Here is a 24,476-nt window from a genome sequence, read left to right on the forward strand (position 1 = left end):
GAGGTGTTACTAAAACGCTAAAGATTGTGATTGGTCAAGCGGACTATAAAAGAATTCTCATTTGGCATAAAGACGTGTATCTCACGTATCTACGACAATATACATTTTGGATTTGGATTTTCCGCTTTTGTTATTAAATTTCACTTTTTGTTCAAGTTACTGGCCTCCCTGTGTGTCTTCATACAGCGATGCCTGATTAGCTGATTTTTAAAGCACCGTTTATTGTCACATTTTGCCAAAAAACACTTAAAAACCTAAAAAATATTCAGTTCACCGCAGTTACGACAAACGGCTTAAGCTATTCACTGAGTTGCAGACTATTTCCTGTCAGTTGACTAATTGATTTAATCAAGTTAATGTTCACTTCGAGTAAAAGTAGAAGAACCTCGTCCTTATAAAACTCTTTAAAGTTCACATTATGGGAAGCCCAGTGTTGCGGCTTGTTAACTTCCTTGTTCCATGTGGCGAATGAGGGCAGTTACTCTGGGGAAATGTAGGACAAGTGTAATGAATGAATCATGAAAATCCACACACCATAGTTCTGCTCATTACTGTGTGTTCTGGTGCGGGGTGGTATAAGGTAAAGTGCATCTGTGGATCCTTGTTGCGACCTCAGAAGACAGTGTGGTTGCAGAACAAACGAGGGAGGATGGACAACAAATGGATCACTTATTAACTTCCCTCTTTCCTAATTGTTTTAAAGTGATTTCACTGTCCACTTTAACTGCTGAGGATCCTTGTAAAATGTATTCAAGATGTCAGACCGACCAGAAATAGACACAGTTGAGAACTGGTTCGGCTGCTAGCCTTTTCACAGTCCCAGAGGGAGTTCATCAGCGAATAAGTGGAATACTTATCCCACCAATTATCCACTCCAAGTGCCTATCCCCCGAGAGAGGCAGAGATACTGATCAATTATGTGTTGTTATTATAACGCGTTCTTCTTTTACATTAATTCAGCCAATAGCCAGGGGTGTGACGAGAGTTTCTGGTGTTCAACGTTTCTTCAAATGAAATAAAAACAGATTGGAGGCCGACTTTAAGAGCTGCGCTATAAAGTCACATCCCCTCCTCTTCTGTCCCTCACTTTAACTTTTGTTTATCTCATTTTCCCTTCACTCCACCTTTATCTATCTTTTCATTCACCTCCCTCCCCTAATTTTGATTTCCCCTCACTCTCTTCCACTCGCATATTCTGTTTGGCGAAAACACTCCTGGAAAGCATGAAATATTTATCCTTATCACAGCTGTCACAGAGCGGAGCCGTGCGACCGAAGTCAAGGCGCCTGTCAAGGAATCACCAGGGGATGAGATAACATGTGCACGCGTTGTGCGCAAACAGATGTATCTCATCATCCTCACACTATCTGCAGCTCGAGAGTCCACACTCAGCAATGAAATATCTAGACTGAGTGTGAAGGTGTCCAGATGTCCTTTATCTATTTTAATTAAATAGCATGGGGGGGAGACTGCAAGAGCAAACAGAAGCAAAGAAATGACCAGATGTTTCCTGTGTGTTTGGCTGTATTACATATTATTTATGACACTGATCAGCTTTTTTGCCAAAAGTCAGATAGATAATGCTCATGTTTTACGATAAATATAAAGCTACAGTTAGCTTACCGTAGCATAAAGACTAGAAGCAAGGGGAAGGAGCTAGCTTAGCTCTGCACAAATGTAAAAAAAAAAGAAATGAAAAACAGTCCTACTGGCACCAGGGCTCACTACTAGTTAATTATATCTCATTTGTTTAATCCACACACATATGAAGTGTAAAAAATGACACGTTGTGGTTTTACAGACTTATGTTGAGACTTCAGGAAGTCACTGCACACAGCCAAAAAGTAGTCAGGACATGTCTGGACACCCACATAGGTGCTGTTAGGCAGATTTCTTTACCGTCAGACGGAGCCAGTCTAGCTGTTTGCCCCTGTTTTCTGTCATTTTGCTAAGCTAAGCTAAAATGCTGCTTGCTGAAGCTTCACAATCAAATGTGTATTGCACTTGGTTTGTTGCAGCCACTGTCCACGTGATGTTATCGTGTTTCAGTTACAAATTGAGCAGTTACGAACAGGGCCAATGCGCTCTGCTTCTCCACAAGACTGTCTACCTGAATGCAACAAACACAGGGTCAAATGTGATTGGTCAATACTACATCGGGCAGCAAATGGAAACCAGAACGCTTCAAAAACTCTAACCCAAGTCCAGATGTTCATCATAAAGCTAGGAAAATAAAAACCTGAAATGAAAGATGGGGACAAAAACCACTCAGTTTTTGTCCCCGTCTTTCATTTCAGGTTTTTATTTTCCTGTTTTTAATTGGCTCATTATTTTCTGGCTTCTGTTCTGAGACCAAGCGTTTCACATCATTCTGTTATCTCTCAGTGACGCACAACATTTGAAGGACTTTGTGGCAGGCCAGTGTTGCTGAGGTCTTGGGTTGTGAAATACCTTGCATTATCCTTTCAAGCTGAATGAAAGCTTGGCTGTTCCAGCCCTCAGAGAGGCTTCATTACAGCAGGGGTGACATTGAAAGATGACATGTAACAAAGCTGGTTTAATTTTGTACAAACAAGAGGAGAAGGTGTTGGGCTGTTTTTTGTCTTCTGGTTTTGTCTTCTGGTGGTTGCAGTGTGAAAGTGGAGCTCGGTCTTTCCAAAAAGGCAACAGGGAAAGTTATTCCAAACATAAACATATGCTCGAAGGATGCCTCCCTTAAAAGGGAAACCAGAACAAGGTCATAAAAGGGTTGTTGAAATTATGGCTCGCTACAGTCGCTTGTTAACTTTAACTCTCAATCCAGCTGCTTTCATCTGGTCTGGGGGGTTTTTGTGTCCACCAGGCACAATGGATAGATGTTTTCTTTAGCCTGGAGTAATGTCAGCTTTTAATAGAAAAGCAAAAGTGAAAGATTTCGTCTGCAGAATGATTGAGGGGGGTGTTTGTCATATTATAGGCCTACCACTCAAACCATCACAATAAGCTAGGGGGAGTTTTATTTATGTGGTTATGATGAATGCTTTCATCCACACTGTGGAGCCCAGTGGACTCAGAATAACCACGAAAATGTATGAAGACTGTCAGGAATTTGCTCGGTTTTCTGTTAAAAAGATGAGCCGGGCTGTTATTGTTTCGCCCTCTTTTATGCTGCTTCTTACCATTTTTCTTGTCTCTCTATATATCATTTTGCATCTAGAGGAGCGAACCCTGCAGACAATAGATTTGGGATTTGAATGTTGATGTTTAGAAAACACTATATTTTGATTCTCTTTATGTCACTTGGCCAGGTGAGGCAGTGCTGATGACAATTAAACAATAAACACAAGGTGTAAGAGACGACTGTTATCCACGAGAATGTCTTCGTATATTAACAATCATATTAAATCAATAATATAAGATGAATCACCCTTTTTTTTTATGCAATTTGCGCCAGACATTTTAGGAGAATGCAGCACGACAGTGATCCTAAACGTGAAGACAAAGCAACCAAGGAGTTATTTTATTCAAGGTTCAAGATTAATTTAATCAGATCGCCAGTCCAACACAAGATTGCGCAACAAAATGTAGTGTTGAGGATGAGTTCAGAAGCTGCTGCATAAATGTTATTTCCTAACCGATTGTGTGTTTCACTTCTTGAGGAACTGGACTGAAAGCAAAGCAAGAAGTGAAAATGGCGGTGGTACACATCACATGCTCCAACCATAACCAACTGTACAAGACTGTTCCTTAAATAATAGCTATGATTCAAGCTATGATTCAGAGAAGAAACTATTAAAAAAATACGAAATAAAATGATGGTAAATTGACTTTTTTTTGCAGTTTCCTTATCCGACTCAAGGTAATAACTTGTATGCTAGTACAGCTGTACAGCTTGTTTAACCCTTTAAGGCAAATTTGTGATTTAGGCAAATAAAATTCAGTTCAGTCATACAGAAAATAATTCTGAGCACTAGACACCAGACTTTTGTCAGAATGTATTCACAGATGGTTCAATATTACCAATGTAAATCTGACTGTCAGAGAGAGAAGCAGATAAAAAATTCATCATCATCTGTGTGTGTTGTTTCTGATGAGAACTGAGACCGAGGTTCAGTTTCCCTCAGTCGCTGTTGTCGTGTGTCAGCCAGTGTTTGTGTGACAAGGTGTGGAGCCAGCACAGCTGTTGGCTGGATGGTCTGATGCTGTCATCTCTGTTGATCAACTCCTCTGACATCCGCACAGCTGCCACTGGCAGAGCCCCCAGTCGTCGTCACAGCCCCCCTCGAGCTGCAGCCAGCGACGATGAAAACAGAAGTGTATCACAGGCCGCTGTCAGAGCAGAGAGTCTCAGACCGACATGCAGACGCACAGAAAGATCAAAGTGAAGATATCGAGCGGCCTCGTGACCCCGTCCACCTCTGGCGTCACCTCTACTGTCGAACAGAAAATGTTCATTTCTCACCAGAGGCGGGTGAAGCTCAAGTTTATCTACAATCCAGACACAGGAGCTCTCAAATGTGAGTGTTCAAATGAAAGGAAGGAGATAAGAAGACATTTGAAGCTCATGTCGAAAGAAGAAAAGCAAAATCCAAAGCAATCTCCTCATGAAAAGGTTACGTTCTTCATTCTATTGCTTCATTCATGAAATATACTTATCTCCTATGGGGTCGCTTGAAGCTGTCAGTGTAGTTTTACTATATAATACAGGCTTTTTAACCACTTAAGCAAAGAGAGACATGCATTTATTTTCTTTGATGTTGCTTCTCCGCAAAAACACCTTTTACTGAATAATTTGAGCTCACTTTAATATTACTGGGTCTTCTCAGTGTGATCATATAGTTCACTCTGCCAATAGCACCATCTCATCACCATCATCTTGTTGAAAAAGCTTAACGGGATTCAAGACTGAATTTTAAATATTTGCTTAACAAGATGAAACAGACAGAAAAATGTGGGTTTGTTTTGAGGATCAGGGTCAGTTTTTATTATCTATGAGATGTGAAGACAATATTTAAATTTCTGTAGCCTTTTTGTGTTTGTTTTTGAAAATCTGATAGAGAATGACATTTCTTGATAATTTAGTCCCGGTGCTAGAATAAAATTCTGCTCATTAACTGTTTCAGTGTGTCAGATTAGGATCACGGTGCAAAGCGGTGCTTCAGGAGTACAGAACGTTCTGTGTCGTGTCCTCTCCTAAACGTTTATACGTGCACAGGATCTTTCAGCAAAGTGTTCCAGCTCTTTCACGGCTGCTCATACCCCCTTTTTGCACCAGGTATTTATGCGTAATTGCTTTCACTTCCTCTTTTTTTTTTCACTGCATATAAAGAGTCTGATCAATTCTAGTGAAAAAAATGCAATGAAAAATCATACCTGCCTTCTACCCAGCGTACCTCTCGGATCTCCCCTCACCTCTGAGCAACACGTTCTCCTCTCACGCATGTGAAACAACGAGGGTTTAAAACGCTTAATTTTTTTCATCAGGCCCTGCGTGTGCGCCCTCAGGCTGCTCGAGCGAATGCCAACTCAATCGTCGCATTGTTTATTGATGTGAGCCGTTGACAAATTTGCTGTGTGTTAATCCAGATTTGTTATTTGATGACATGAATTCAAATAATGAGGCGAATTGACAAATTGAGCCTGAAAGGAAATTCACGGTGTTGGCCGCTCCCGCAGTTTGACGCCATAATAAATTGCCACAGGAGGTAAACCATGTTTGTATGCAAGCAGGACATCTAGTCGTTACGAGGCTGCCAGCTCATTATATTGCTGTATTCCACTCTGCACTGATTGTGGATGCAAACTGCGGCGACTTTGTTTTGCCAGATGGAAAACCAAGTCTCTTGACAAAAGTTATTAATGAAGGTCAGAATAATTATAAAACTTGCTGGTACATCTAAACAGTATATGCACATGGCTACTAGTAAACTGAATCTGACCACACAGGAATAATTTGACATTTGGGGGGAAAAAAAAATGTTGTTGCCAAGAGTTGGATGAGATCCCACTCCCATGTTTCTCCGGTCAATATGAAGCTACAGCCAGCACCTGCTTCACTTCGTTTAACTTAGCAATGGTGGGATGTGCTCACTTTGCATATTTAAAGCCCGGCAGAATAATGATGAACCAGCTGTAGCCATGAAAGGCAGGAACACAAGGATTTTCATTAGTCATGCCTGAAAAAAACAAGCTTGAACGAGTCTCTTGACCTGCTCTTCAGAAGAAAGAATGGAGTCAAATATGGCCCCCAGGTTTCTGTTGCATAGGGAGCTGAGGGACCCAGCTGATGTTTCAGCTCCACAGTTGCACAATGTGGACCAATTGGTAAAACTATTTTGTTATTGTTTAGCTGCAAGAAGTTTTGCTGCATCTGCTGTTTGATTTTGGTTGAACAATAATGCAGTAGTGTAAGGCTGTTAGGGTCATGATGGACCCTATGGACTCATGGTTGGTTGGTTTGTTCGCATGATGACACAAAAACTGCTAAATGGACTTCCAAGAAACTTGGATGGAGGATGAGTCTCTGCCCAGAATAGACCACATTAACTTTTGGTTGGATCTGGATAAAGGTGAAGATCGAGGGATTTTTTTCTTACTTACCAATTCATGGATCGTTATGAAAAAAAATCAGGCGTATTTGGATGGCTGGTATCTCCGCGTGAGTACAGTTTGATGCAGATTAAACAACACGATGGAGATTACGTTTTATATTGTACCAGTACACTGCATAAGTGCTTATCAGAGAGAGAAGGTCGTGCACCTGGCGCAGTTTTGTAGAACATGGAAGACATTTAAGCAATCAGTGTTTTATTATGAACATGCAAATGATTTTTTATTGAAGAAAGGTTACAAAAATGTTTGTGTATGCTGTCATTATATCATTATAGAAAACTGGAATTGGCAGATCAGATTTTTTTAAAAATTGAAAACTGGAATCAGCCAAAAAATTGCATTCGGTGCATCTCTGCCTCGACTGTATCGAAGGTCACCTGATGTCAAGAAGAACTAAAATGGAGCAGAGAACTGAATCTACACACTTGATACGAGGTCACTTTAAGGAGAGATAGTTAACTGATTAAAAACATTCCTTCTGAAAACTTTGATTAAAAATGGCACTTTAGAAACAGGTTTACAGTTGACTGAACTGACGCGATCAAGGTTTGATTTTTTGTTCATTCAACAGCAACAGCGCTTTTGAGACTGAAAGTAAAGTTTCCAGTGACTCACGAGCTGTTGAGAACAGTGACAATAGAGGGACCCACAGTGTCGTGACTCTTTAGGAAAACGTATTGGGATTAGGTCTTGAGAACATGTTGTAGACCGCATTGCTGTTGTTGTTTTGTAAGAGAGATTGGTTCAATGTGAAAAGCTGGTCCTCGCAAAGATAGCAAAGCAAATAGCCTTACACACTTCTTATTCCACATTGATTTTGTGGTGTGAGCTGTTGGTGAGAGAACGGCAGTGTGTTCATCAGCGTGTGTAAAGTAATCCAGTCCATCCGCTCGCCTGTCTTCATTTTACCTTAATCTCACATCTGTGTGACAGGTCCAAGACGAGCAAATGGGAGATGAATTCTGTTTGTTTTTGTCTATTTTTGTTGCATGTTTCGTGGATAGATGCATCAGCCGGTGTATTTACTCAACCTTCCTCTATCTTCACTTCGTCCTGGAAAGAGACTTTGTTTTCATGCTTGTTTTTTGTTTAACAAGTTATCTCAGAAAGTTACGAGCGGAGGCAGATTTAATGTTGTGGATTGGTCGACTTTGGACCTGAGAACAGTTGATTCAATTCTGGCAAAAATCCAGATCTCGCATTTCTTAGACAAGTGTTGTTTTTTAACCCGCAAAAATGATGCTGCCTTCACATCCTGGTGGTAAAGTGCAAAGTCCAGGTCCTCCAAGACTAAACAGGAATTGATTTATGCAGCATTTTATTGGGAAATCAAGCCGAGATGATGTAAATGTAAGCTAGCTGGGAATCTGCCCAATTTTGTGCTTAAGGAGTGCAGAAAAAGACCTCCTGCTTGCACCAAACACCTCCTGCAGTGGATTTGAGCCACTGCAAACCAGACATTTGCCATTCTGAACCAGTCCCCGCAGGTGGTGATTTCACTGATTACGTCTTTCTCTCTGGTTGAAGGTTTGTTGATCAGTGAAATCGGCTGCTGCAGTGTGTAAGTTTAAAGAAACTGTTGCTGCACAGCATCTGAAAGACACAGACACAGAATATACAGTTTATTTGTGGGAACATAAAAGACTTTAATGATTCTCGTAGAGCGGGTATGGAGTGAATACAGATGGGAGTTTAGTAGAAGACAAAGGTTTATAAAAAAAGCTAAGAACATTACAGTTTTATTAACAATACAAAGTAAACAGCGTACATATGTGTAATTACTGTATAGAGATTCTTACGTGAAGTGCTGCCGCTTGCAAAAGCACATTATAAAAAGAGAATCAAATAGCCAACTGAACTATAATCCATCAGTAACAGAAAGGCTTTCAGTGTTGCCAAGTGTCCCCTATTGACCAGGCTGTAGAAACAGAGAGGCACTGTAGAGGAAAATGACTGGATGCAAAAGCATGTATAGAGAAGAAAAGACACAATAGTTCATACTGAGCCAACATACAGCTTGAAACAACACAAACAAGATGCATTAAAGGTAAAAAAACAAACAAAAAATGCCAACGTATAAACCACAAGAAGGCAGTAAGTCAAAATGAATTGTGTGGTTTTTCAAATTTAAACATGTCTGTAAAGAACAATGAGGATAAATGTATTTTTTTGATGTTTAAAATATGATTACATTAATGAAGTTTTGGTATATTGCGACACCCATGTTTTTTATGGAAATCCATCTGTTAGTTGTTGAAACACTTGAATCAAAACCACAATCGATTGTGACGCTAGAAAGATGGAAAAGTCAGAGAATGTCCCAAGTCATTAGGATTCATCATCTGGGAACCATGAATGTCTGAACTGTGTCAGGTAGATGTTGAGATATTTAACAGGATAAGTGAGATCTTTCACCTGCTGGTGGTTCTTGAGGAAATGTCAAGGGATCACCAAAGTCAGTATGATTCATCCTCTGAGGACCATGAATATATGCACCAAATATCATGGGAATTCATTCAATAGCTGTTGAGATATTTCAGTCTGGACCAAAGTGGTGGTCTGAATGATTAACATCCCATGAAGCCGTTCTAACTTTACTAAATATACATGTTTAAGTACACGTGTGCATTTCTTCCATGGCATGTAAGCACTCGGATGAATACTTAAAGAATTAAATAATGAGTACTCGTCTTTGTAACGTTTCTTATTCACTTTTTAAAATCGGATTACGGCTGTATTGTCTGCTAGTGAGCTACACTCGTGCTGTTTCAATGCCATCCATCATCGGTAGCCTACTTACCTGACAGACTCATTCTGTTTACGTCATTTTACAGGATAATCCCCAAAGCAATCTCATTTTCGTAGTGCGTCATCGGAAGTCGAACGGGTCCAGAATAAAGCCAGAAGTAGTATTTTTGGCAATTCCACTGCTGCAACTAATGCACGATGATGAGATCAAGAAATTGATAGAAAAATTAGAGCGGTGGTGGTCAGGCGAGGCAGTTTGGTCACCGTTTAACAATCACGGCACCTCTTCCTCTGTCTTCTACTCTGACACTTACTCACCGTGAGCTGACAGGTTGAAGGATGTTTCTAAATCTCTCCTCCCTCCCTCGGGGCTGATGGCTGCAGGCACATCTCACACTTCTGTTTCTCTTTTTGCCTCTTGTTCAAATCGGATTTTGCTTTTCTCTCCTCAAGCAGCAGATGTGCCAGCTTCAATTGGTTTATTCGCTTGATTATTTGTGCCTTTCATTTGTCTGTGTTGCACCTGATATCTGCAGATTGACAGGTGTTAGTGGAGGTATTTTTTTATTCAGCTGAAACACATTCTGCCTCTCAGAGGAGCTTCTGTTTTGGTTGCGAGCATCTCTGCTCAGCTCTTCCCTGCAGGAGATGATTCAGTAACCTGCATTTTCCGGATTTGGCGTAAAGACTGCTTTGCATTCTCCCCCTGTCCAAACACAGGCTTTCTTACATCCTGCAACACTTTGTTCTGATCCAATATGCATCTCTCTGCGAGAGGCTCTTTCTCGCCGCTCTCCATTTTCCCTGCAAATTCGAATCTGGGAGTATAATGTCCCTGCATCATTTTATTCTGCTCAGTATTGTATGACCAGAGGGGAGAGAGGGCACCGAAGGGGGTGAGGGAGTCGGAGCAGATAGCGAAAGACAAACTGTGACCAGTAGAGCGGCCGCTGTGTGATCCAAATAGACAGGCTGTGTAGACCTGCGTCAGAGTCTTTCAGAGCTGCCAGGCGGGAATGTGAAAGAGGGGAGAGAGCTCCGTCAGGTTGAGGATTTTCTTCCTGCATGACTCATCCTGTCTTCGACTGTCTTGGATGAAACTCTGTGACCAGAAGACAACTGTGTTGGTCATGCTGAACCACACAGCACACCTGGCTTGTCTTTGTGGATGAAAAATCTCATTTTCTCCACTACAAGAAAACTTGCCATTGACTGTGACATAGTTGTCTTCCATGTGGCGGTAAAGACCTCTGCACAGACTTAATTGAGGTGCTGAGACACACACAGTGAGATCTCTCACTGTGTGTGTACAGTACATGGCAGCAGGGTAAAGGACCCAAACACAACCAGGCAGACAGGAGCAGTTCATTAATTGAAACAGTACCCACTGAGCAAAAAATATCCAAAAGTGGTGCTTCAGAATGAAAGTTCAATCTTTTAGCCTCAACCTCTGTAGCCTTTGGACACCATTATGTCATCCATCATGTACATAATATTTTCTTATCTGCATGGGAGCTTAGCACATTTCATACCAGTTACCGTTGACACCATCCCCTCTCTTCTTTAAACACCCACATTCCCATCATAACCCCTTATCCGTCACTTCCCAACACAATCATCCAGCAGCAGGTAGTGTGGATGAAAATGTAACAGTACTTCTCTTGGAAGATGATGCAGTAATTCAGACTAAAATATACCTAGAAGTCCATCTTAATAAACATGTTACACTGCTGTCATTTGGGTCTATTTAGTCCAGTTAAACATCATTAAAGCCAGATTTGCATTTTTATCTGCACAGCTTGCAAGTGTTGGCAGCCGCAGCACAATAGCTATTCCATTTGTGTTCAGCCATGTGAAAGATATGTGTTTACCAGACTCCTGTTGTTTGCCGTGTTGTTGGCCGTCATGTGGCAGTTTTTGTTTATTTCACATGCCGCACATTAAGCTGTCCGTTCCTCTTGGCATAAACAGCGTGTGCCGTTCTATGAGCCAAAGCCACACCCGACAGGCACCGATCTGATCTGTGTTGGTGAGGTCTGTAAGTGTAACTCTCTTCAAATGTTCATTTGTCTTATGAATTGGAGATGTCTGTTATAGTTTTGCACAGTGGACTTGCGGTTGCTATTCCCTTTTTGTGGCTGTGCTGGGGCCGCAGGTTGAGGATAGCTGATCCAACAAACTGATCTGAACGGCCAGTGATATTATTGGGGTGGAGCTGGACCTCCGGCGGTGAAAGGAGGATGCTGGCCAAGCTATGTGGCATCTTGTACAATGTCTCCCACCGAAGCACAGGAGCACATTCAGTGAAAGACTAATTCAACCGAGGTGCACAGCGGAGTGCCAGAGGAAGTCAGTCCTGCCTGTGGCCATCAGAATTTTTAACTCATCCCTCAGAGTGTATCACTCTGAGTCAACAGACTGGACCTTGTTTACTCTGCAGTGTCATGCAGTATTCTGCTGTTCTTGTTGTTGCATTCATTTATACTGTTAACCATTGTTTCATATTACAGAAATATATATACAAAGTTGACACATATTATAGTTTTATGTCAATATTTTGTTTAGTTATTTTTATGTTAAGTACTTTATATTTTTTTGCACATTATATATTTCATTCTTACTTATAAGAATGTTTTATCTTTCCCTGTTTCAATCTTATTTATATCTGCAGTGTGATATTTTTTATTCTAGAAGGAGCGACTGTGACGTACACAATTTCCCACACAGGGATCAATAAAGTATTTCTGATTCTGATTATATTTGACGTGAACTTGCATTGGGGGAATCTGAACCTGCTGGATTCTCTGCTAATCAGCGCCTGGTAATTTAAAGTCATGAAAGTGTCAGTCTTATCCGGATGTGCGTTCGAATATTGATTTTTGTTGCCCACTGTGTAAAGTAGTTTATTGTTTTGAGCTTCAAGAACAATGGGTCGCCATATTATTGACACGCAGGGTGAAGAATGGGATTTTGTCTTTGGTGCACTGTCTGACTCCTTTTTGTGCATGTGTGTGTGTGTGTGTGTGTGTGTGTGTGCGTACGTGTGTGTGTGTCCCAGCAGATGTGATGGAGGGGAAGAGCGCCATTCTGCTGGGCATGAGTCAGTGGAACTCAAATGACCTGGTGGAGCAGATTGAAACTCTGGGACACATGGAGGACCAGTCACATGGTACACACACACACACACACACACACACACACACACACACACACACACACACACACACACACACACACACACACGACAATTTATAATCACTCTCACACTCTCATAAACACGATGAGGTGTGTGTTGCTTGCTCACACGTCCATAATGAAGGTTCAAATTGTCTGCAATGAGTCTTTCACTGACTGATGATAATGGAGGTCTGCAGATGGACTGTGGCGTCTATTTAAAGGTGCATTCAGTCATTTTTTACCACTAGGGGGTAGAAAGAGTGAAAAAACTATACTAATTTCACACTGTGCTGAGTCATTAGCCATGCTAATATAAAAAGTGTCACACATGGCAGGTTTCACATCAAATAGTAAAAAAAAAAGGACATTTAGTTATGATGTTTTAGATGAGCATGAATAAACATAGTCACACACTGCAGCGAGCAGCAGATAAACGTAAGGGTGACTGAGATCTAACATGCAGATCTGTGATGTGTTTCCAGCTCAGTACTCCTTCTCGGCGCTCGTCGATGCCCGAGGAAGAGCACCGAGCTCGAAACATGATGTGCACGTCCTTGTTTGTGCTCTGCTCTGTCTGTGCCGCAGTGTATTTATGCGCATCTAAAGCATCACTTGAAATAAAATTCACTTTTTGCCAACAAAGAGGTTCCAATCTTTTTCACTGCTCTTCAAGGGTACCATCAAATTTTGAACAAAACCCGACAGGACTACAAATGTGTTGAACACAGACGTGTGGATGTTCAGCTTCCTTTTGCTCTGTGTCCTTGACCAATCCAAGAAATGAGTTAATGAGGCACAGACGAAGTAAACATGGGAACATTTTCTTCCCTGCTCAATGAACAGATTCTCCTCTTTCCTTCCTTTCTTTGTAGTTTAATGTCTACCCTCCCTTAATGCTGTCACATCAAGGCCCTGAAGACTAACGTGGCAACTGCTGTTCTCTATTTTTGCCTGAGCAGCAGATCGAAAAACATTTCTTGATCCCGCCTTCAAGGAAAAACTTCTCTCCTGATTCAGTAAAATGAACAATGTCTACATCTGCTGTGTTTGTGTGTTGTTGGTAGAATCATCCAAAACAATACAAGCACAGACTGTGCAGAGGAACAGAAATATTTGTGAACCAGCACTATCATGTTTCAGCAGGTTTCTATATGAGTCATCAACACAGACTTTAAATGATGTGATTCTCTTAATGAAGTCTTTCGGTGAGGCGGTTATTGAATTATGAAAGTGATTTTTCAACCACAGTAACTGAATCACACATCGTCCAGGGACTCAACAGCACAGTTTTGTTCAGACACAATAAGAAAAGTTGAGTTTGTGCCTTCGCAGATCATGAATCAGAGCTGGGATTCATGCAGAACGCTGGGTTTTAATAGAATAGTTCAACTCCCACAGCACCGGGTTTCATGTGAGAGAAAATTCAGTTAGATTCAGAATAGATTTTTAACTTCACCCTCCATTATGGTTTTAGGTCATTCTGTGAAAACGTCCATTTTTCTGTCCCTGGCCTTTGCAGAGAAACTACATCTGAACACTTGAGACTTAAATTGCTACTTCTTTTTACCTATTTCCTGCAGAACTATGAAGAAATTACATGTCCACTGTCTCTTTTCAGCTGTAAGAAAATGTCGCATTGTCGCAAGTAGAATACAAATGGATTTAATTACATGATTTAGTGGGTTTTACATGATTGACAGCGTGGGGTTTGATGCCCTTTAGGAGCCGTTTTGTTCGATGAATATTGTCACTGGTGTTACTTCCTTATGGGTAGCACCAGTTTTTAAAAAAAGTCATTAAGCTTTCATTTATCTGTAGTCAAAGAGTCACTGAGTCATCGAACAATGTGGTCTAATTTTAAATGTTAGAAAAATAACTCAATTTTCACACATTTTGCTTCCAAAAGTGGACGTGTCTGTAGAATGAGTCCTTTAGGGTTGTAAAGGTTTAGTGTTAGTGATCAACATACCTTAAACTTACAGTTTGCAAAATGGGAAGGACCCTAACGCAAAACACCACAGGCAGGCAGGCAGGTTAAGAAACAGAAAGCGAGTTTTGATAATGTCAGCTGAAGTGCAAAAATGTAAAAGTGCAGGCAACAGCACTGACATAAAAAACAGGCTGGGGAAAATCCAAAAGGCTAAAGAGAGATGCAAAAACTAAATGAAATACAAACCAGGATGAAGCTCGGGAGCTCAGGCAGGATAGCAAAAAATGCAAGAGCGGAAAACATGAGGAGCAAACACAGTCACACGGGGAGCAAAACAGATGAGCTGGCAAAGAGACAGTAAAAGACACTTAAGAGAGGGAAGACTTATATTAGACAGCTGAAACTAATATGGTAATCAAAAGAGATGGGAAAAACACAAAGACAGGAAGTGGAAAGCAAAACATGACACATGAGGATACATTTACCAAAATAAAACAGTAAACAACTGAACCAAAAAGACAAACCATGACAGTAAGGGTACACAGAAGTCACGGTTTGGTACGAGTTCAGCATAATGGGACAAAAAGCCACAAAAGTCCCAAATGCATAGTGCTAGGTTTCTTTTTTATCATTGTCCAACAGACAGTGCAAGTTACAGTTTCTTCCACCTACTTCCACCTGAGATAGGTACAGCCTGTAGTGCATTAAGCAGTCAACAGTCTCACATAGGTCCTATTTTTGTGCAGGGAAACAAATGTAAATGTGATGTAAATGCCAGTTGCTTTCTTCTGTCTTCTTTAAATGCCAATTGCGATCTGCTTTCACATCTAGAGGCTTAAAAATAGCAGTGAGAAGTTGTTAAGCTGTTTTCACCTCATTAGGGTGATTGACCAACGCAATCGGCAGAATAAATGTTAGTATGTTTCTGCAAAACCATAGAGAGGCTAAAACTGGATGTTTATATTATTTTTCTTCTTTTCTAAAAATCTAAGGGATACACCTGCATCCACCTGCATCCACAAAAAATGAACATTTTAGGAAGGAAGAAAAAAAGTTTGTTTCTCTCTTGTCACAATGCTGTGCTTATGATCTGCTTAGGTTGAGGCAAAAAAAACAAACACTTGGTTTATTGGGTTAGGAAATCATCATGGTTTGACTTAAAATACCTGTTTTGGTCGCTGCCATCACAGATGGAGTTCCTGTGAAAAGCCAATTTTGTTGCCACAGACTGGAAATGTCTCCAGATGTCATTAAAAATATCCAGTGATGTGATTCAAACTGCGGTCGTCCGTTTGGCAGCCTTGTAGAGTTGAAATAACGCCACCAGCTCCCTGTCCACCTCCTGCTATGACAGGTGGCTAATAAGCTTATTACACCCTTACCATACTGTATACAGAAATAAAGATTCATATCAGGGTTTTTAAGCTATTTAGCTTCCTCGTTTTTTCTGTCATCAGCCAAATCTTTAACCTGCACAAAACAAATAGAAGAAAATCAATGATTATAACATTGTCTCACAACATATTGTGCTTTACAGCTCCTTTGTCTTCCTCATCCTCATAGCATGGCACATGGTCTCTGGTTTTGTTTACTGATAAATGGAGCACCTCTCGTCGTTAAAGGTCAGCTCTGAGATTTGACAAACTGGAGCGGACGCTTTTAATCACTGCGATTCAGTGAGCGTGTAGTCCGGTCCTGCAGAGATGAAAGAACCTGCTCCTGCAGGGATGCTGTACTAAGTCGTGTGGCGATAACTGAGGAAGTGGGTACATTGTGAATATTTAAAACCCCCACACACCCCATGAACAGACCGCTCACAAAAGCAGTAATGACCTGTGAAGTGTTCCACTGCAGCAGCAGTACGAGTCAGAGTTATTGTAGTGCTCCAGAATAATGTTTACAGCAGCTGCGCCTGTCAAAATAAAGGAGACAACAGTTTTTCATGAACAAAACGCAAAGAGCTGCCCCATTTGTTAAAGGACAGATTTAGATTTCTTCTAGTCTGTCTTAAAGCATTTTATTTTTGTCAACAAATCCCAACATCAACACTGAATCAATCCTACAGCACTAACAAAAATATAGACTATCACCGCTCCTTTTCTTTAAAACACTACTAAGATGTCATGTGTACGTCAAAGATGTCTCTGCAATCAGCCTCAGCAGTCTGAGAAAGACATGTCAAGTGTGTGTCTTCTAAAGTTATGATGTTTGTAGCATAAAAGTGTGTCCCTGGACACTGTTTTGTTGCAAAGGCGCAGCGGGGAGATACCTACTGTATTGGCTGGCACTTGAGAGTTCGTTGCCAAGGTAAAAATACAGTAATAAACCCATGTACGACTGCCAGGAGAAACAGTTGATTCAGCTAACTGAGTTTTGTGTGAACTTGAGAACGCCTTTTATAATATAATGTGGGATCTCACTGAGACCAGAGCGAAGAAAAGAGATATTAACTGTTTTAATATAGAGCCTATCTGGTGTGTGAATATTGTATTAATACGTTTAGATAAATCCAAACCTATCCAGGAAACTGTCCTGTGATCTCATGAATTTAGCATCGTTAGTTGAAGCGACTATCATCTTTTCATTTGTACTGTACATGTCATAAGGTACTTAATACTGACATTTCTGCAAAACGCGTCATTTCACGTTCACGTTACATGTTTATTACCTGACTGTCATGTCAGGAGGAGTTAAGGCCGTGATAGTGGGTCCAGTCTGCGTTTTGACACTGGATAGTTTTAAGAAGACCTCGGGACAATTTCCTGTGTTTGTGGCGACAAAAAAACAATACTTTTGACGTGAAGTCGGGCCATCTCCAGCTTTGTTTGCGGCAACTAAACCACATGTTTTTTCACTAGACCTCGGGCGATCTTCAGATGTGCTTGTGGTGACACAAACAGGTATTTTAAGCCAACACTTGATGTTGTCCTAACCCTAACAGAGTGGTTTTATGCCTAAACCTAACCAGAGCAAAAGAACAGCATTCTCACAGGACAAAAATTGAAAATTGTACCAAAAAAACCTATTAACTTACAGTATCTGTGGTTTTGCAGAAACGTACCTTGCCAACATTGATTCTGACGATTGTGTTGTGACTACTGGTACATGAGTGGGTTCACTCATAGTGAGAGATAATTAGCACCTGTCTAGCAACACTGGGCTCATTGTTTTGGCTTTACGACCCAAAACTTGTCATAGCAGGCAGCTGTTCTTAGCTAAAAAGCTCTTAAATTCAACAACAAACTACCTGCTGAGCGCCAAACAGCAGACAGACACAGTTAGTGACTGTAGCCGGTGGAAATATGTGGCTAATGAGCCACATACTGTATGTCCCTCAGGAGTTGGTGGAGACATAAACAGACTTATAGGGTGCATTTTGGACAACATCGATCACGTAAACACAACTCCAAATGAATACAAATGTTTTGCTTTTGTCAGTGGCATGTTCACAGCTTGTTTTGGCTGCCACTTAAGTGTCCAAAAAAAACAACAACCCTGTTATTGCAGGTTTAAGGAGGATGTAAATGAATCACTCCCATTTGTGAATGAAAGTGGCTGTTTGTCAGCTTTAAGTAGGCACACTTGAAGCAAAATTAAATCGAAGACCAATTTAAAAACACACATCGCAAAAGCACACAGCGAGGTGGCAAAAGAGAGCCGCTGACTGGGTAGGACCGGAGGGTGATGTGGTTGATAGCTTCCTGCGGCTGCTGTCGTCAGTTACTCTTACTCTCTTGGCTCCTGCATCAGATGTCATATCTTAAAAAAAACAAACCAAGGGCCTTCTCTGAACGCCGTTCCTACAATTAATGACAGGGTGTCTGGTGCTGGAGCGGCACATCAGTGGTGCTCGAGAAGTTAAGTACACTCAGTGCCCATTGAAAAAAATAACCCTGCCGTAGAGGACTGGGGATATGTTACCTTAAATGGAGTGTGTTATGTATAAGGTGTCTGTAGGGGTTTGAAGCCGGTGTTTACGCAGAGTGGGAGCCGCCGGAGCGAGACGTTATTACGTAGCCATGCGGCGTGTCTTCTTTAAAACTGTATGTGCCCTCAGTTCCTTCAGACTGACACCCACTGAGGCCGTCTCTCTTTATCTTGTATCATGTATGAAAACATCACGAGTGGGCCGGCCTGGTCTTCTTTATGAAACAGACAGTGCGGCAAAGATTAGACGCTCCTACAGTAATGTAATCAATGTGAAGCTGCGTCTCGTACAGCAGGTGCTTTCCATTTCAATCACACCGCACGACTCAGACGGCAAAGCGTGTGTGCAAACACTGCTAATACCGCATGAATTTGTTTTCCCGCAAACCTATCATCAAACCTGACTTCAGACTCAGACTGGGAATGTTTTGTTCCAGTGCACGTTTAATCTCACACACTGCTGCTGAGGATTTTACTCGACTGTCTTTAAGTTCAATGGCGTTCTCCCTCTCTGTGTCTCAAGTCACCCAAAATAGAAACACTCCCACCCCAAACACGGTGCTGCATACAAATGTGCATATGCCTGCTGAGGTTCTGCCTTGTTTGTTTGTTTACATCCTACACTCTTGGGGGCACAGGGATATTAAAAGACATATATTTAGCTGAGCTTAAGATGGGCATAGCAACAACAACAACAGCAGCAAAAACAGTAGCTGAAGTCATCTGGGAATCCAGAAACAGATCGCTCATGGAGGTGCAGATATTCTCAAATAAGTTCAAGAAACGTGAAGAGAACAGGGTGATGGTTTAAAGCCATTGTGTTGCAAGGAGATGGAGCGTGTTCAACAAGTTTGACCAGCAATTTGATTTTAGTTCATCACAGACATTTTCTCAGTATCAGCGAATATGCCGAGCAGCAACTTTATGTTGTTGCCATTATATTCTGGTGCATTTGATGCCTTTATTAGAGAGTGATAGCGGGGAGGTGACATGAAATGTGGAAGAGAGAGATGCACTAAAGGTGTGCAGGTGGATTCGAGCTGGATGTTGGAGTTCATGGTCTGTGTCACAGGGACGCTTGAGGGTAATTTTAGGCCACCTGTGGGCAGCACAACAAGTTGTAAACACACCATTTACACATTATCACCTTTTAAAGTTGATATGACAAACACCCATTTAAACATCCTGCACGGAGCAACGTAATCATCCAGGTGTTTCTGCCCACATACTGAATGTAAGTCCAAAATGTACTCTCTGTTTAGCTCTGTTTTTGTGCTCTTTAGCAGCTAAATACTGTGTTCACCAGCTAGTCGCTCACTTAGTTGCTAAAGTTGCTCAGGTAGCGTACACTGACCTCATGCAGTTTTTCAGTTGGAAACAGCTGCCTGCTGAGGGTTACCTGCACGGTGAAAATGAACCAAAAAATCTGACTCACCAGACGTTAGTGTTTTATTATTCCCTGGCGTCACGAGGAAACAACAACAGCAACAATAACAACCCCTAAGCTGGCAACCTACACGCTGAGAATGGTTAACATTAGGTGATGCATCGTTAATTGGAAAATACTGATTATTAAACTTTCAAATATGTCAGAATTGACCTTTAGAAATCCAGATGCATGTGGGTGTTAGTACATCTGTGGAGCTTGGAGCCTTTATTTTGTCCCTAAATGGGTCTAAACTGTGTGAAAACTGTTGTGAGTCACAAATAACCAAAACAGCTAGAGCTATTGCAATTTGCTTACTGACCTCATTGCTTATGATTTACCATTTCTGGTTGATAATAAAAGGTGTAGAAGAAGACAGGATCAGACTGTGGTGTTGTGCAGGTCAGTACAGTGGGTGTCTGGATTTCTCTCAGTCTCTTCAGCAGCCGAGCGGTGACATCCACTACCCTTTGATCACACATATTTGTCAGTTCCTCGAATGCGTCTCGGGGTTTATAACCTCTCTCCCTTTGCTCTCCATTATTCCTTTATTCGCTCTTGTTCTCCTCAGCTTCTCCAACCATCCATTTCCCCCTGGCCTCTCTTCACCTCATCATGTTCATATATTTCTCCCTCTCTGTCTTCCTTCATTCATGACTCCAGAAGCCACGGGGGCGACTGTAAACAGTTTTGGTCCCTATAGAGGCAACTGTGATGGAAACCTCAAAGACGGAGAGCGATGCCCGGAGCACAACTGCCCCTCATTTTCCACTGTATTCTTCTTCTTCTTTGTCTCTGCTCAGTGACGTCCTGCGATCAGCCACCGCTTCGACATCTTTCAGGCTCTCCATCTGTTCGCTCTGCAAACACTCTTATCTAGTATGTTTATTCTGTGCTCTTTTCATCACCATCTTTTCCACTTCATTCAATGACTGATGCTGTATAATGTAGTCAAACCTGAAATAGCCGCGTTACATAACCGATTACGGATGATAAACAAAAACTCTGACTTGGCTGCTCTCTTGGTGTGTTGCTGCCAAGTCGGGATAACATTAGCTAAAATGGCTACGTCAGTTTGGAGATGGAGGAGATGACTAAGTGATAAGCCCTGCCAAAAACAACCCAACACAGACACTTTTTTTATTCTAGCACCATAATATATGGTGGGAATATAATTCAACCTAAAGTACCCCGAAGAGAAATATATTTCAGTGAATGGGAGAATGATTTTCCATTTTCTATGGAGCACCACAGCTCTCTCTTCTACATGCACCCTGTAGCTCTATTGAGAAACGCATGCAGAGAGAGGGAGTGACGGGAAACATAAATCTAAGGTCTCATCTGTATTCTGCCCACCGCCTCCCCCGTGGTCATTTTTAGCACAAGATGCTTGCATCGGCACAGTCGCCCTGTCACTTAAATCACCATTAAATTAATGTTTTTTCTTTTTTTTTTTATCCTGTTGGAAAACAAAACAGCTCAGAGAGGCTGGAAGCTGCAAAGACAAAAGCAATTTCTCTGCAGAATTTTAATGAAAGATGGCAAACAAGAAAGAAGGTGCGGTGAGGTGATGATCACAAGTGACTGACCTTAAAGGGACAGTTCACGTCTACTTTTTCTCCGACCTGTAGTGCTATTCTTCCATCTAGATTATTTTGGTGTGAGTTGCAGAGTTTTGGAGATATCAGCCACAGAGATGTCTGCCTTCTCTTGAATATAGTCGAACTAGATGGCACTCGACATGTGATGCTCAAAGCACCAAAAAAATGCAATTAGAAAAGCTTAACAGCGACGTGTCATAGTTTGAGTTTGGGGTTTTATTTTGAAGTTCTGCCTCTCGTGTCGTGTTTAGTTTTTCATTTCCTCCGTTTGTGTGATTTCCCGTCCTTTTTTCTGTGTTCCCGTGTCCTCTTAGTGGAAGAGAGGCTCGTGTCGAGTGTAAACATCGGTTGCGTTGGGTTCTAACTAGCCTCTTGTCCATGAGTAGATGCATGTTTCTGTCTGTGCGATGAGATGGTTGGTGGGTGTAGTTTGGTAGCTTTGAGCTTCACAAGTCAAGTCCCATCTAGTTCTGTTATAGTCAAGATAAGGCAGACACCAAAAAAATCTAGATGGATGAATAGCACTACAGGTCGGAGGAAAAATATCCATTTTTGATTTTGGGGTCAACTGTCCCTTTAAGACTCAGCTCTCCATGTCAGAAGTATCGTTCTGCCTCACCTCTTGTTTTTACAGCCTCCTTAGCTGAAATTGTACCTTTGTCAGTAGATGCTCTTTCCCCTGTCTGTCTGTATTTCTGTCGTCAGTCTGTGTCTGTTTGTATCGTCTATCTGTCGATGTGTGGTTACATGTGCATTTGTCTGACAGGATATGAAGTAAGGATTGCTGTGTGATCGCACGTCGAGAACACATAATCACACCTAAACAACAGTGTCGCCGCCTGGAGCTCCAGAGAGAATGGGCCGGGGAGGAGGGGAGAGAATGAGGGAGGAGGAGGAGGAGGAGAAGGAGGAGGAGAGACTGTATGAAATGAAAAAGAACAAACCCGTGCAGAACGCTGTCACTCTCAGCTCCGCATAGATTTCTCCTGCTGATGGTTAACACTTTTCTTGACCCGTTAGAAATGTTGATTGAGCGTTGCTGTCTGTGTCAGCTAGAGATGGGTCAATACCACTTAAACTCTTCAGTTATACACTATAAATTACTGAGTACTGCATGGTGTGTTTCTTCATGTTTTATCCCTACAACTGCGGATCATACCCACAATTAGTCACCCCACCTTGAAGACTGAACCCTCGCCTACTGTGGCGTTTTTAACTGTATGAATCATTTTGCCTCTATTAAAGCCATAGATATACTTGCTTTTAACTAAGCATACGCGCGCACGAGATGGCTGTCTCGTGATCCTTTTTGCACATCTTTAGATATTAATGCAGGGCTTTTGCAAGATGCTTTTGTGTTTTGCAAAAAAAATGGTGAGGGCCCAAATGCAAACATAGAGGCAGCCAGGAAGACATAAAAAAAGCAAGCTTTAGTGGAAGGAAAAAACTGAAGAGACGCACTAAACTGAAGACAAACCAGAAGCCAAACAACAAAGCAGCAACACACAAGGACCGGGGAACAGGCACGGGAACACAGGAGATACAGACGAACTGACAAAGACTGAGAGACAAAGACAGACGTAAATACACAACGACTAATACACACACATGCACACAAATAAAACACAGGTGTACACAGAGAAAGGGCAGAAAAAGGACAAAGATAGGAAGTGGAAAGTCACAAACAAAACTGGAAATGACAAACCATGACAGACGCAATATGTACAGGGACAGTGGGGGCAGTGTGGGAAGTGACGGCACGTCAGCGGTGACAACAGTGGTGGAAAGTTTCGATGACAAGCTAAGAGACCAAGTGTGCAATTACCAGCATCTACGTGATGCATCGTTGTCGCTGCACAGTGACAAATGAGCTCTAGTGGATTCCTCCAGTAAAACACAAAGCTCATTGTCAAGCATGCAAACAATTCTGCTCAATATGCAGCCAATTGTGTACATGAATGTGTGGTTAAAAAGCCCATACAGTATATCTTCAGCCTAAGCTGAGAATGTGCCTTTCTTGTGTGTTTTGCTTAAATTAACTGAATAAATAGATGATGCAGGACTGTATTAGATACTTAAAACCCATCAGTGAGCATTGGTGAAGCCTGTGTGGTAGATATAAAGCTACAGCTACGTTACAGTTAGCTTATTAGCTCATTAAATTGCCTAAAATATATTCATACAGCTGTTGCTTCCACCTTTATCTGACCTTTACGTGACATTTTCGGCTCCACTTGTCGATAGTTTGTTTTGGATTGCAACTTTTTTTTTGTTTTTTCTCATGCCAGACAGCTGCAGATAGTGAATATCAGATCAGTACATCTCTAGTTACGGTGACTCAGTGAGCCTCTGCTCACTTCTGCCCGCTGTATGTGTGTGTGTGTGTGTGTTAATGTGCGTGGGAGTGTTTGTTGCGGTACAGCAGTGGCAGCATATAGACCGGGAGCAGCTGGGCTTGTTAGGGACGGACCGCTTGTGTGTCAGAATATATATGTGTCTCTGAGTCCGTTTATGTGCTGCATTGCCTTATGGTGTGTGCGTGCGTGGGGGGGTCAGCAGGTTTGTCATGCAGTGGAGCTGGTGGCGTCTCCTGGGGTCTTTTCACAGTAGGGCGACACGGCAGACCGTGATGCCGACAGCCGTGAACAGATGGCTGAGCCTGTTAGCATGCCTGTACTGTGCCAGGGGTCAGAGGGGGCTGTTCAGCCAGTCAGGAGACAGCATTCCTCCAAATGAGCACCCTAACCTGTTGCTACTTAACTGCACACACTTTCGAATCACAACTAAGTGATACATGACTTCTTCACCTTTCTGGACCATTTCTCCAGAATCCTCTATATAGTAACAAAAAAAATGTATTCGCTCATGTTTTTTTCATAAAACCTCTCGTTATATTCTCTTCATTAGAGGAGTCCCCGTTGCCAAGTGGTCTAACATTCATGGTGTCGATGTCCTTGGTTTTATTCAGACTGGGACTTTTGTCAAATATTCCACAAAAAAAATCCCTCCATGGAGACAATGTTTGATAGTAGTTAGTGTTACCTGCGCATGAGTGATAAGGACGTGCAGAGACATT

At 41.8% G+C, this 24,476-nt stretch overlaps 1 protein-coding gene across 3 annotated transcripts in view; it reads left to right on the forward strand.

Moving 5' to 3' along the window:
• The window catches only part of pitpnm3 (PITPNM family member 3), an 89,085-nt gene that overhangs the window by 18,253 nt on the left and 46,356 nt on the right, over positions 1-24,476 (forward strand). Inside the window, exons 1-2 of one of the 3 annotated variants that reach the window (XM_084350280.1) lie at positions 11,307-11,377; positions 12,401-12,508. In XM_084350280.1, the coding sequence (XP_084206406.1) occupies positions 12,406-12,508 (103 nt within the window). In that variant the 5' untranslated portion in view covers positions 11,307-11,377; positions 12,401-12,405. Of the gene's footprint in view, positions 1-11,306; positions 11,378-12,397; positions 12,509-24,476 lie in introns of those variants that run through there. The other 2 variants (XM_084350278.1, XM_084350279.1) reach the window with 2 other exon arrangements.

This window comes from Pagrus pagrus, assembly GCF_965226575.1.
Source record: "Pagrus pagrus genome assembly, chromosome: 4".
In the NCBI taxonomy this organism is placed as follows: Eukaryota; Metazoa; Chordata; class Actinopteri; order Spariformes; family Sparidae; genus Pagrus; species Pagrus pagrus.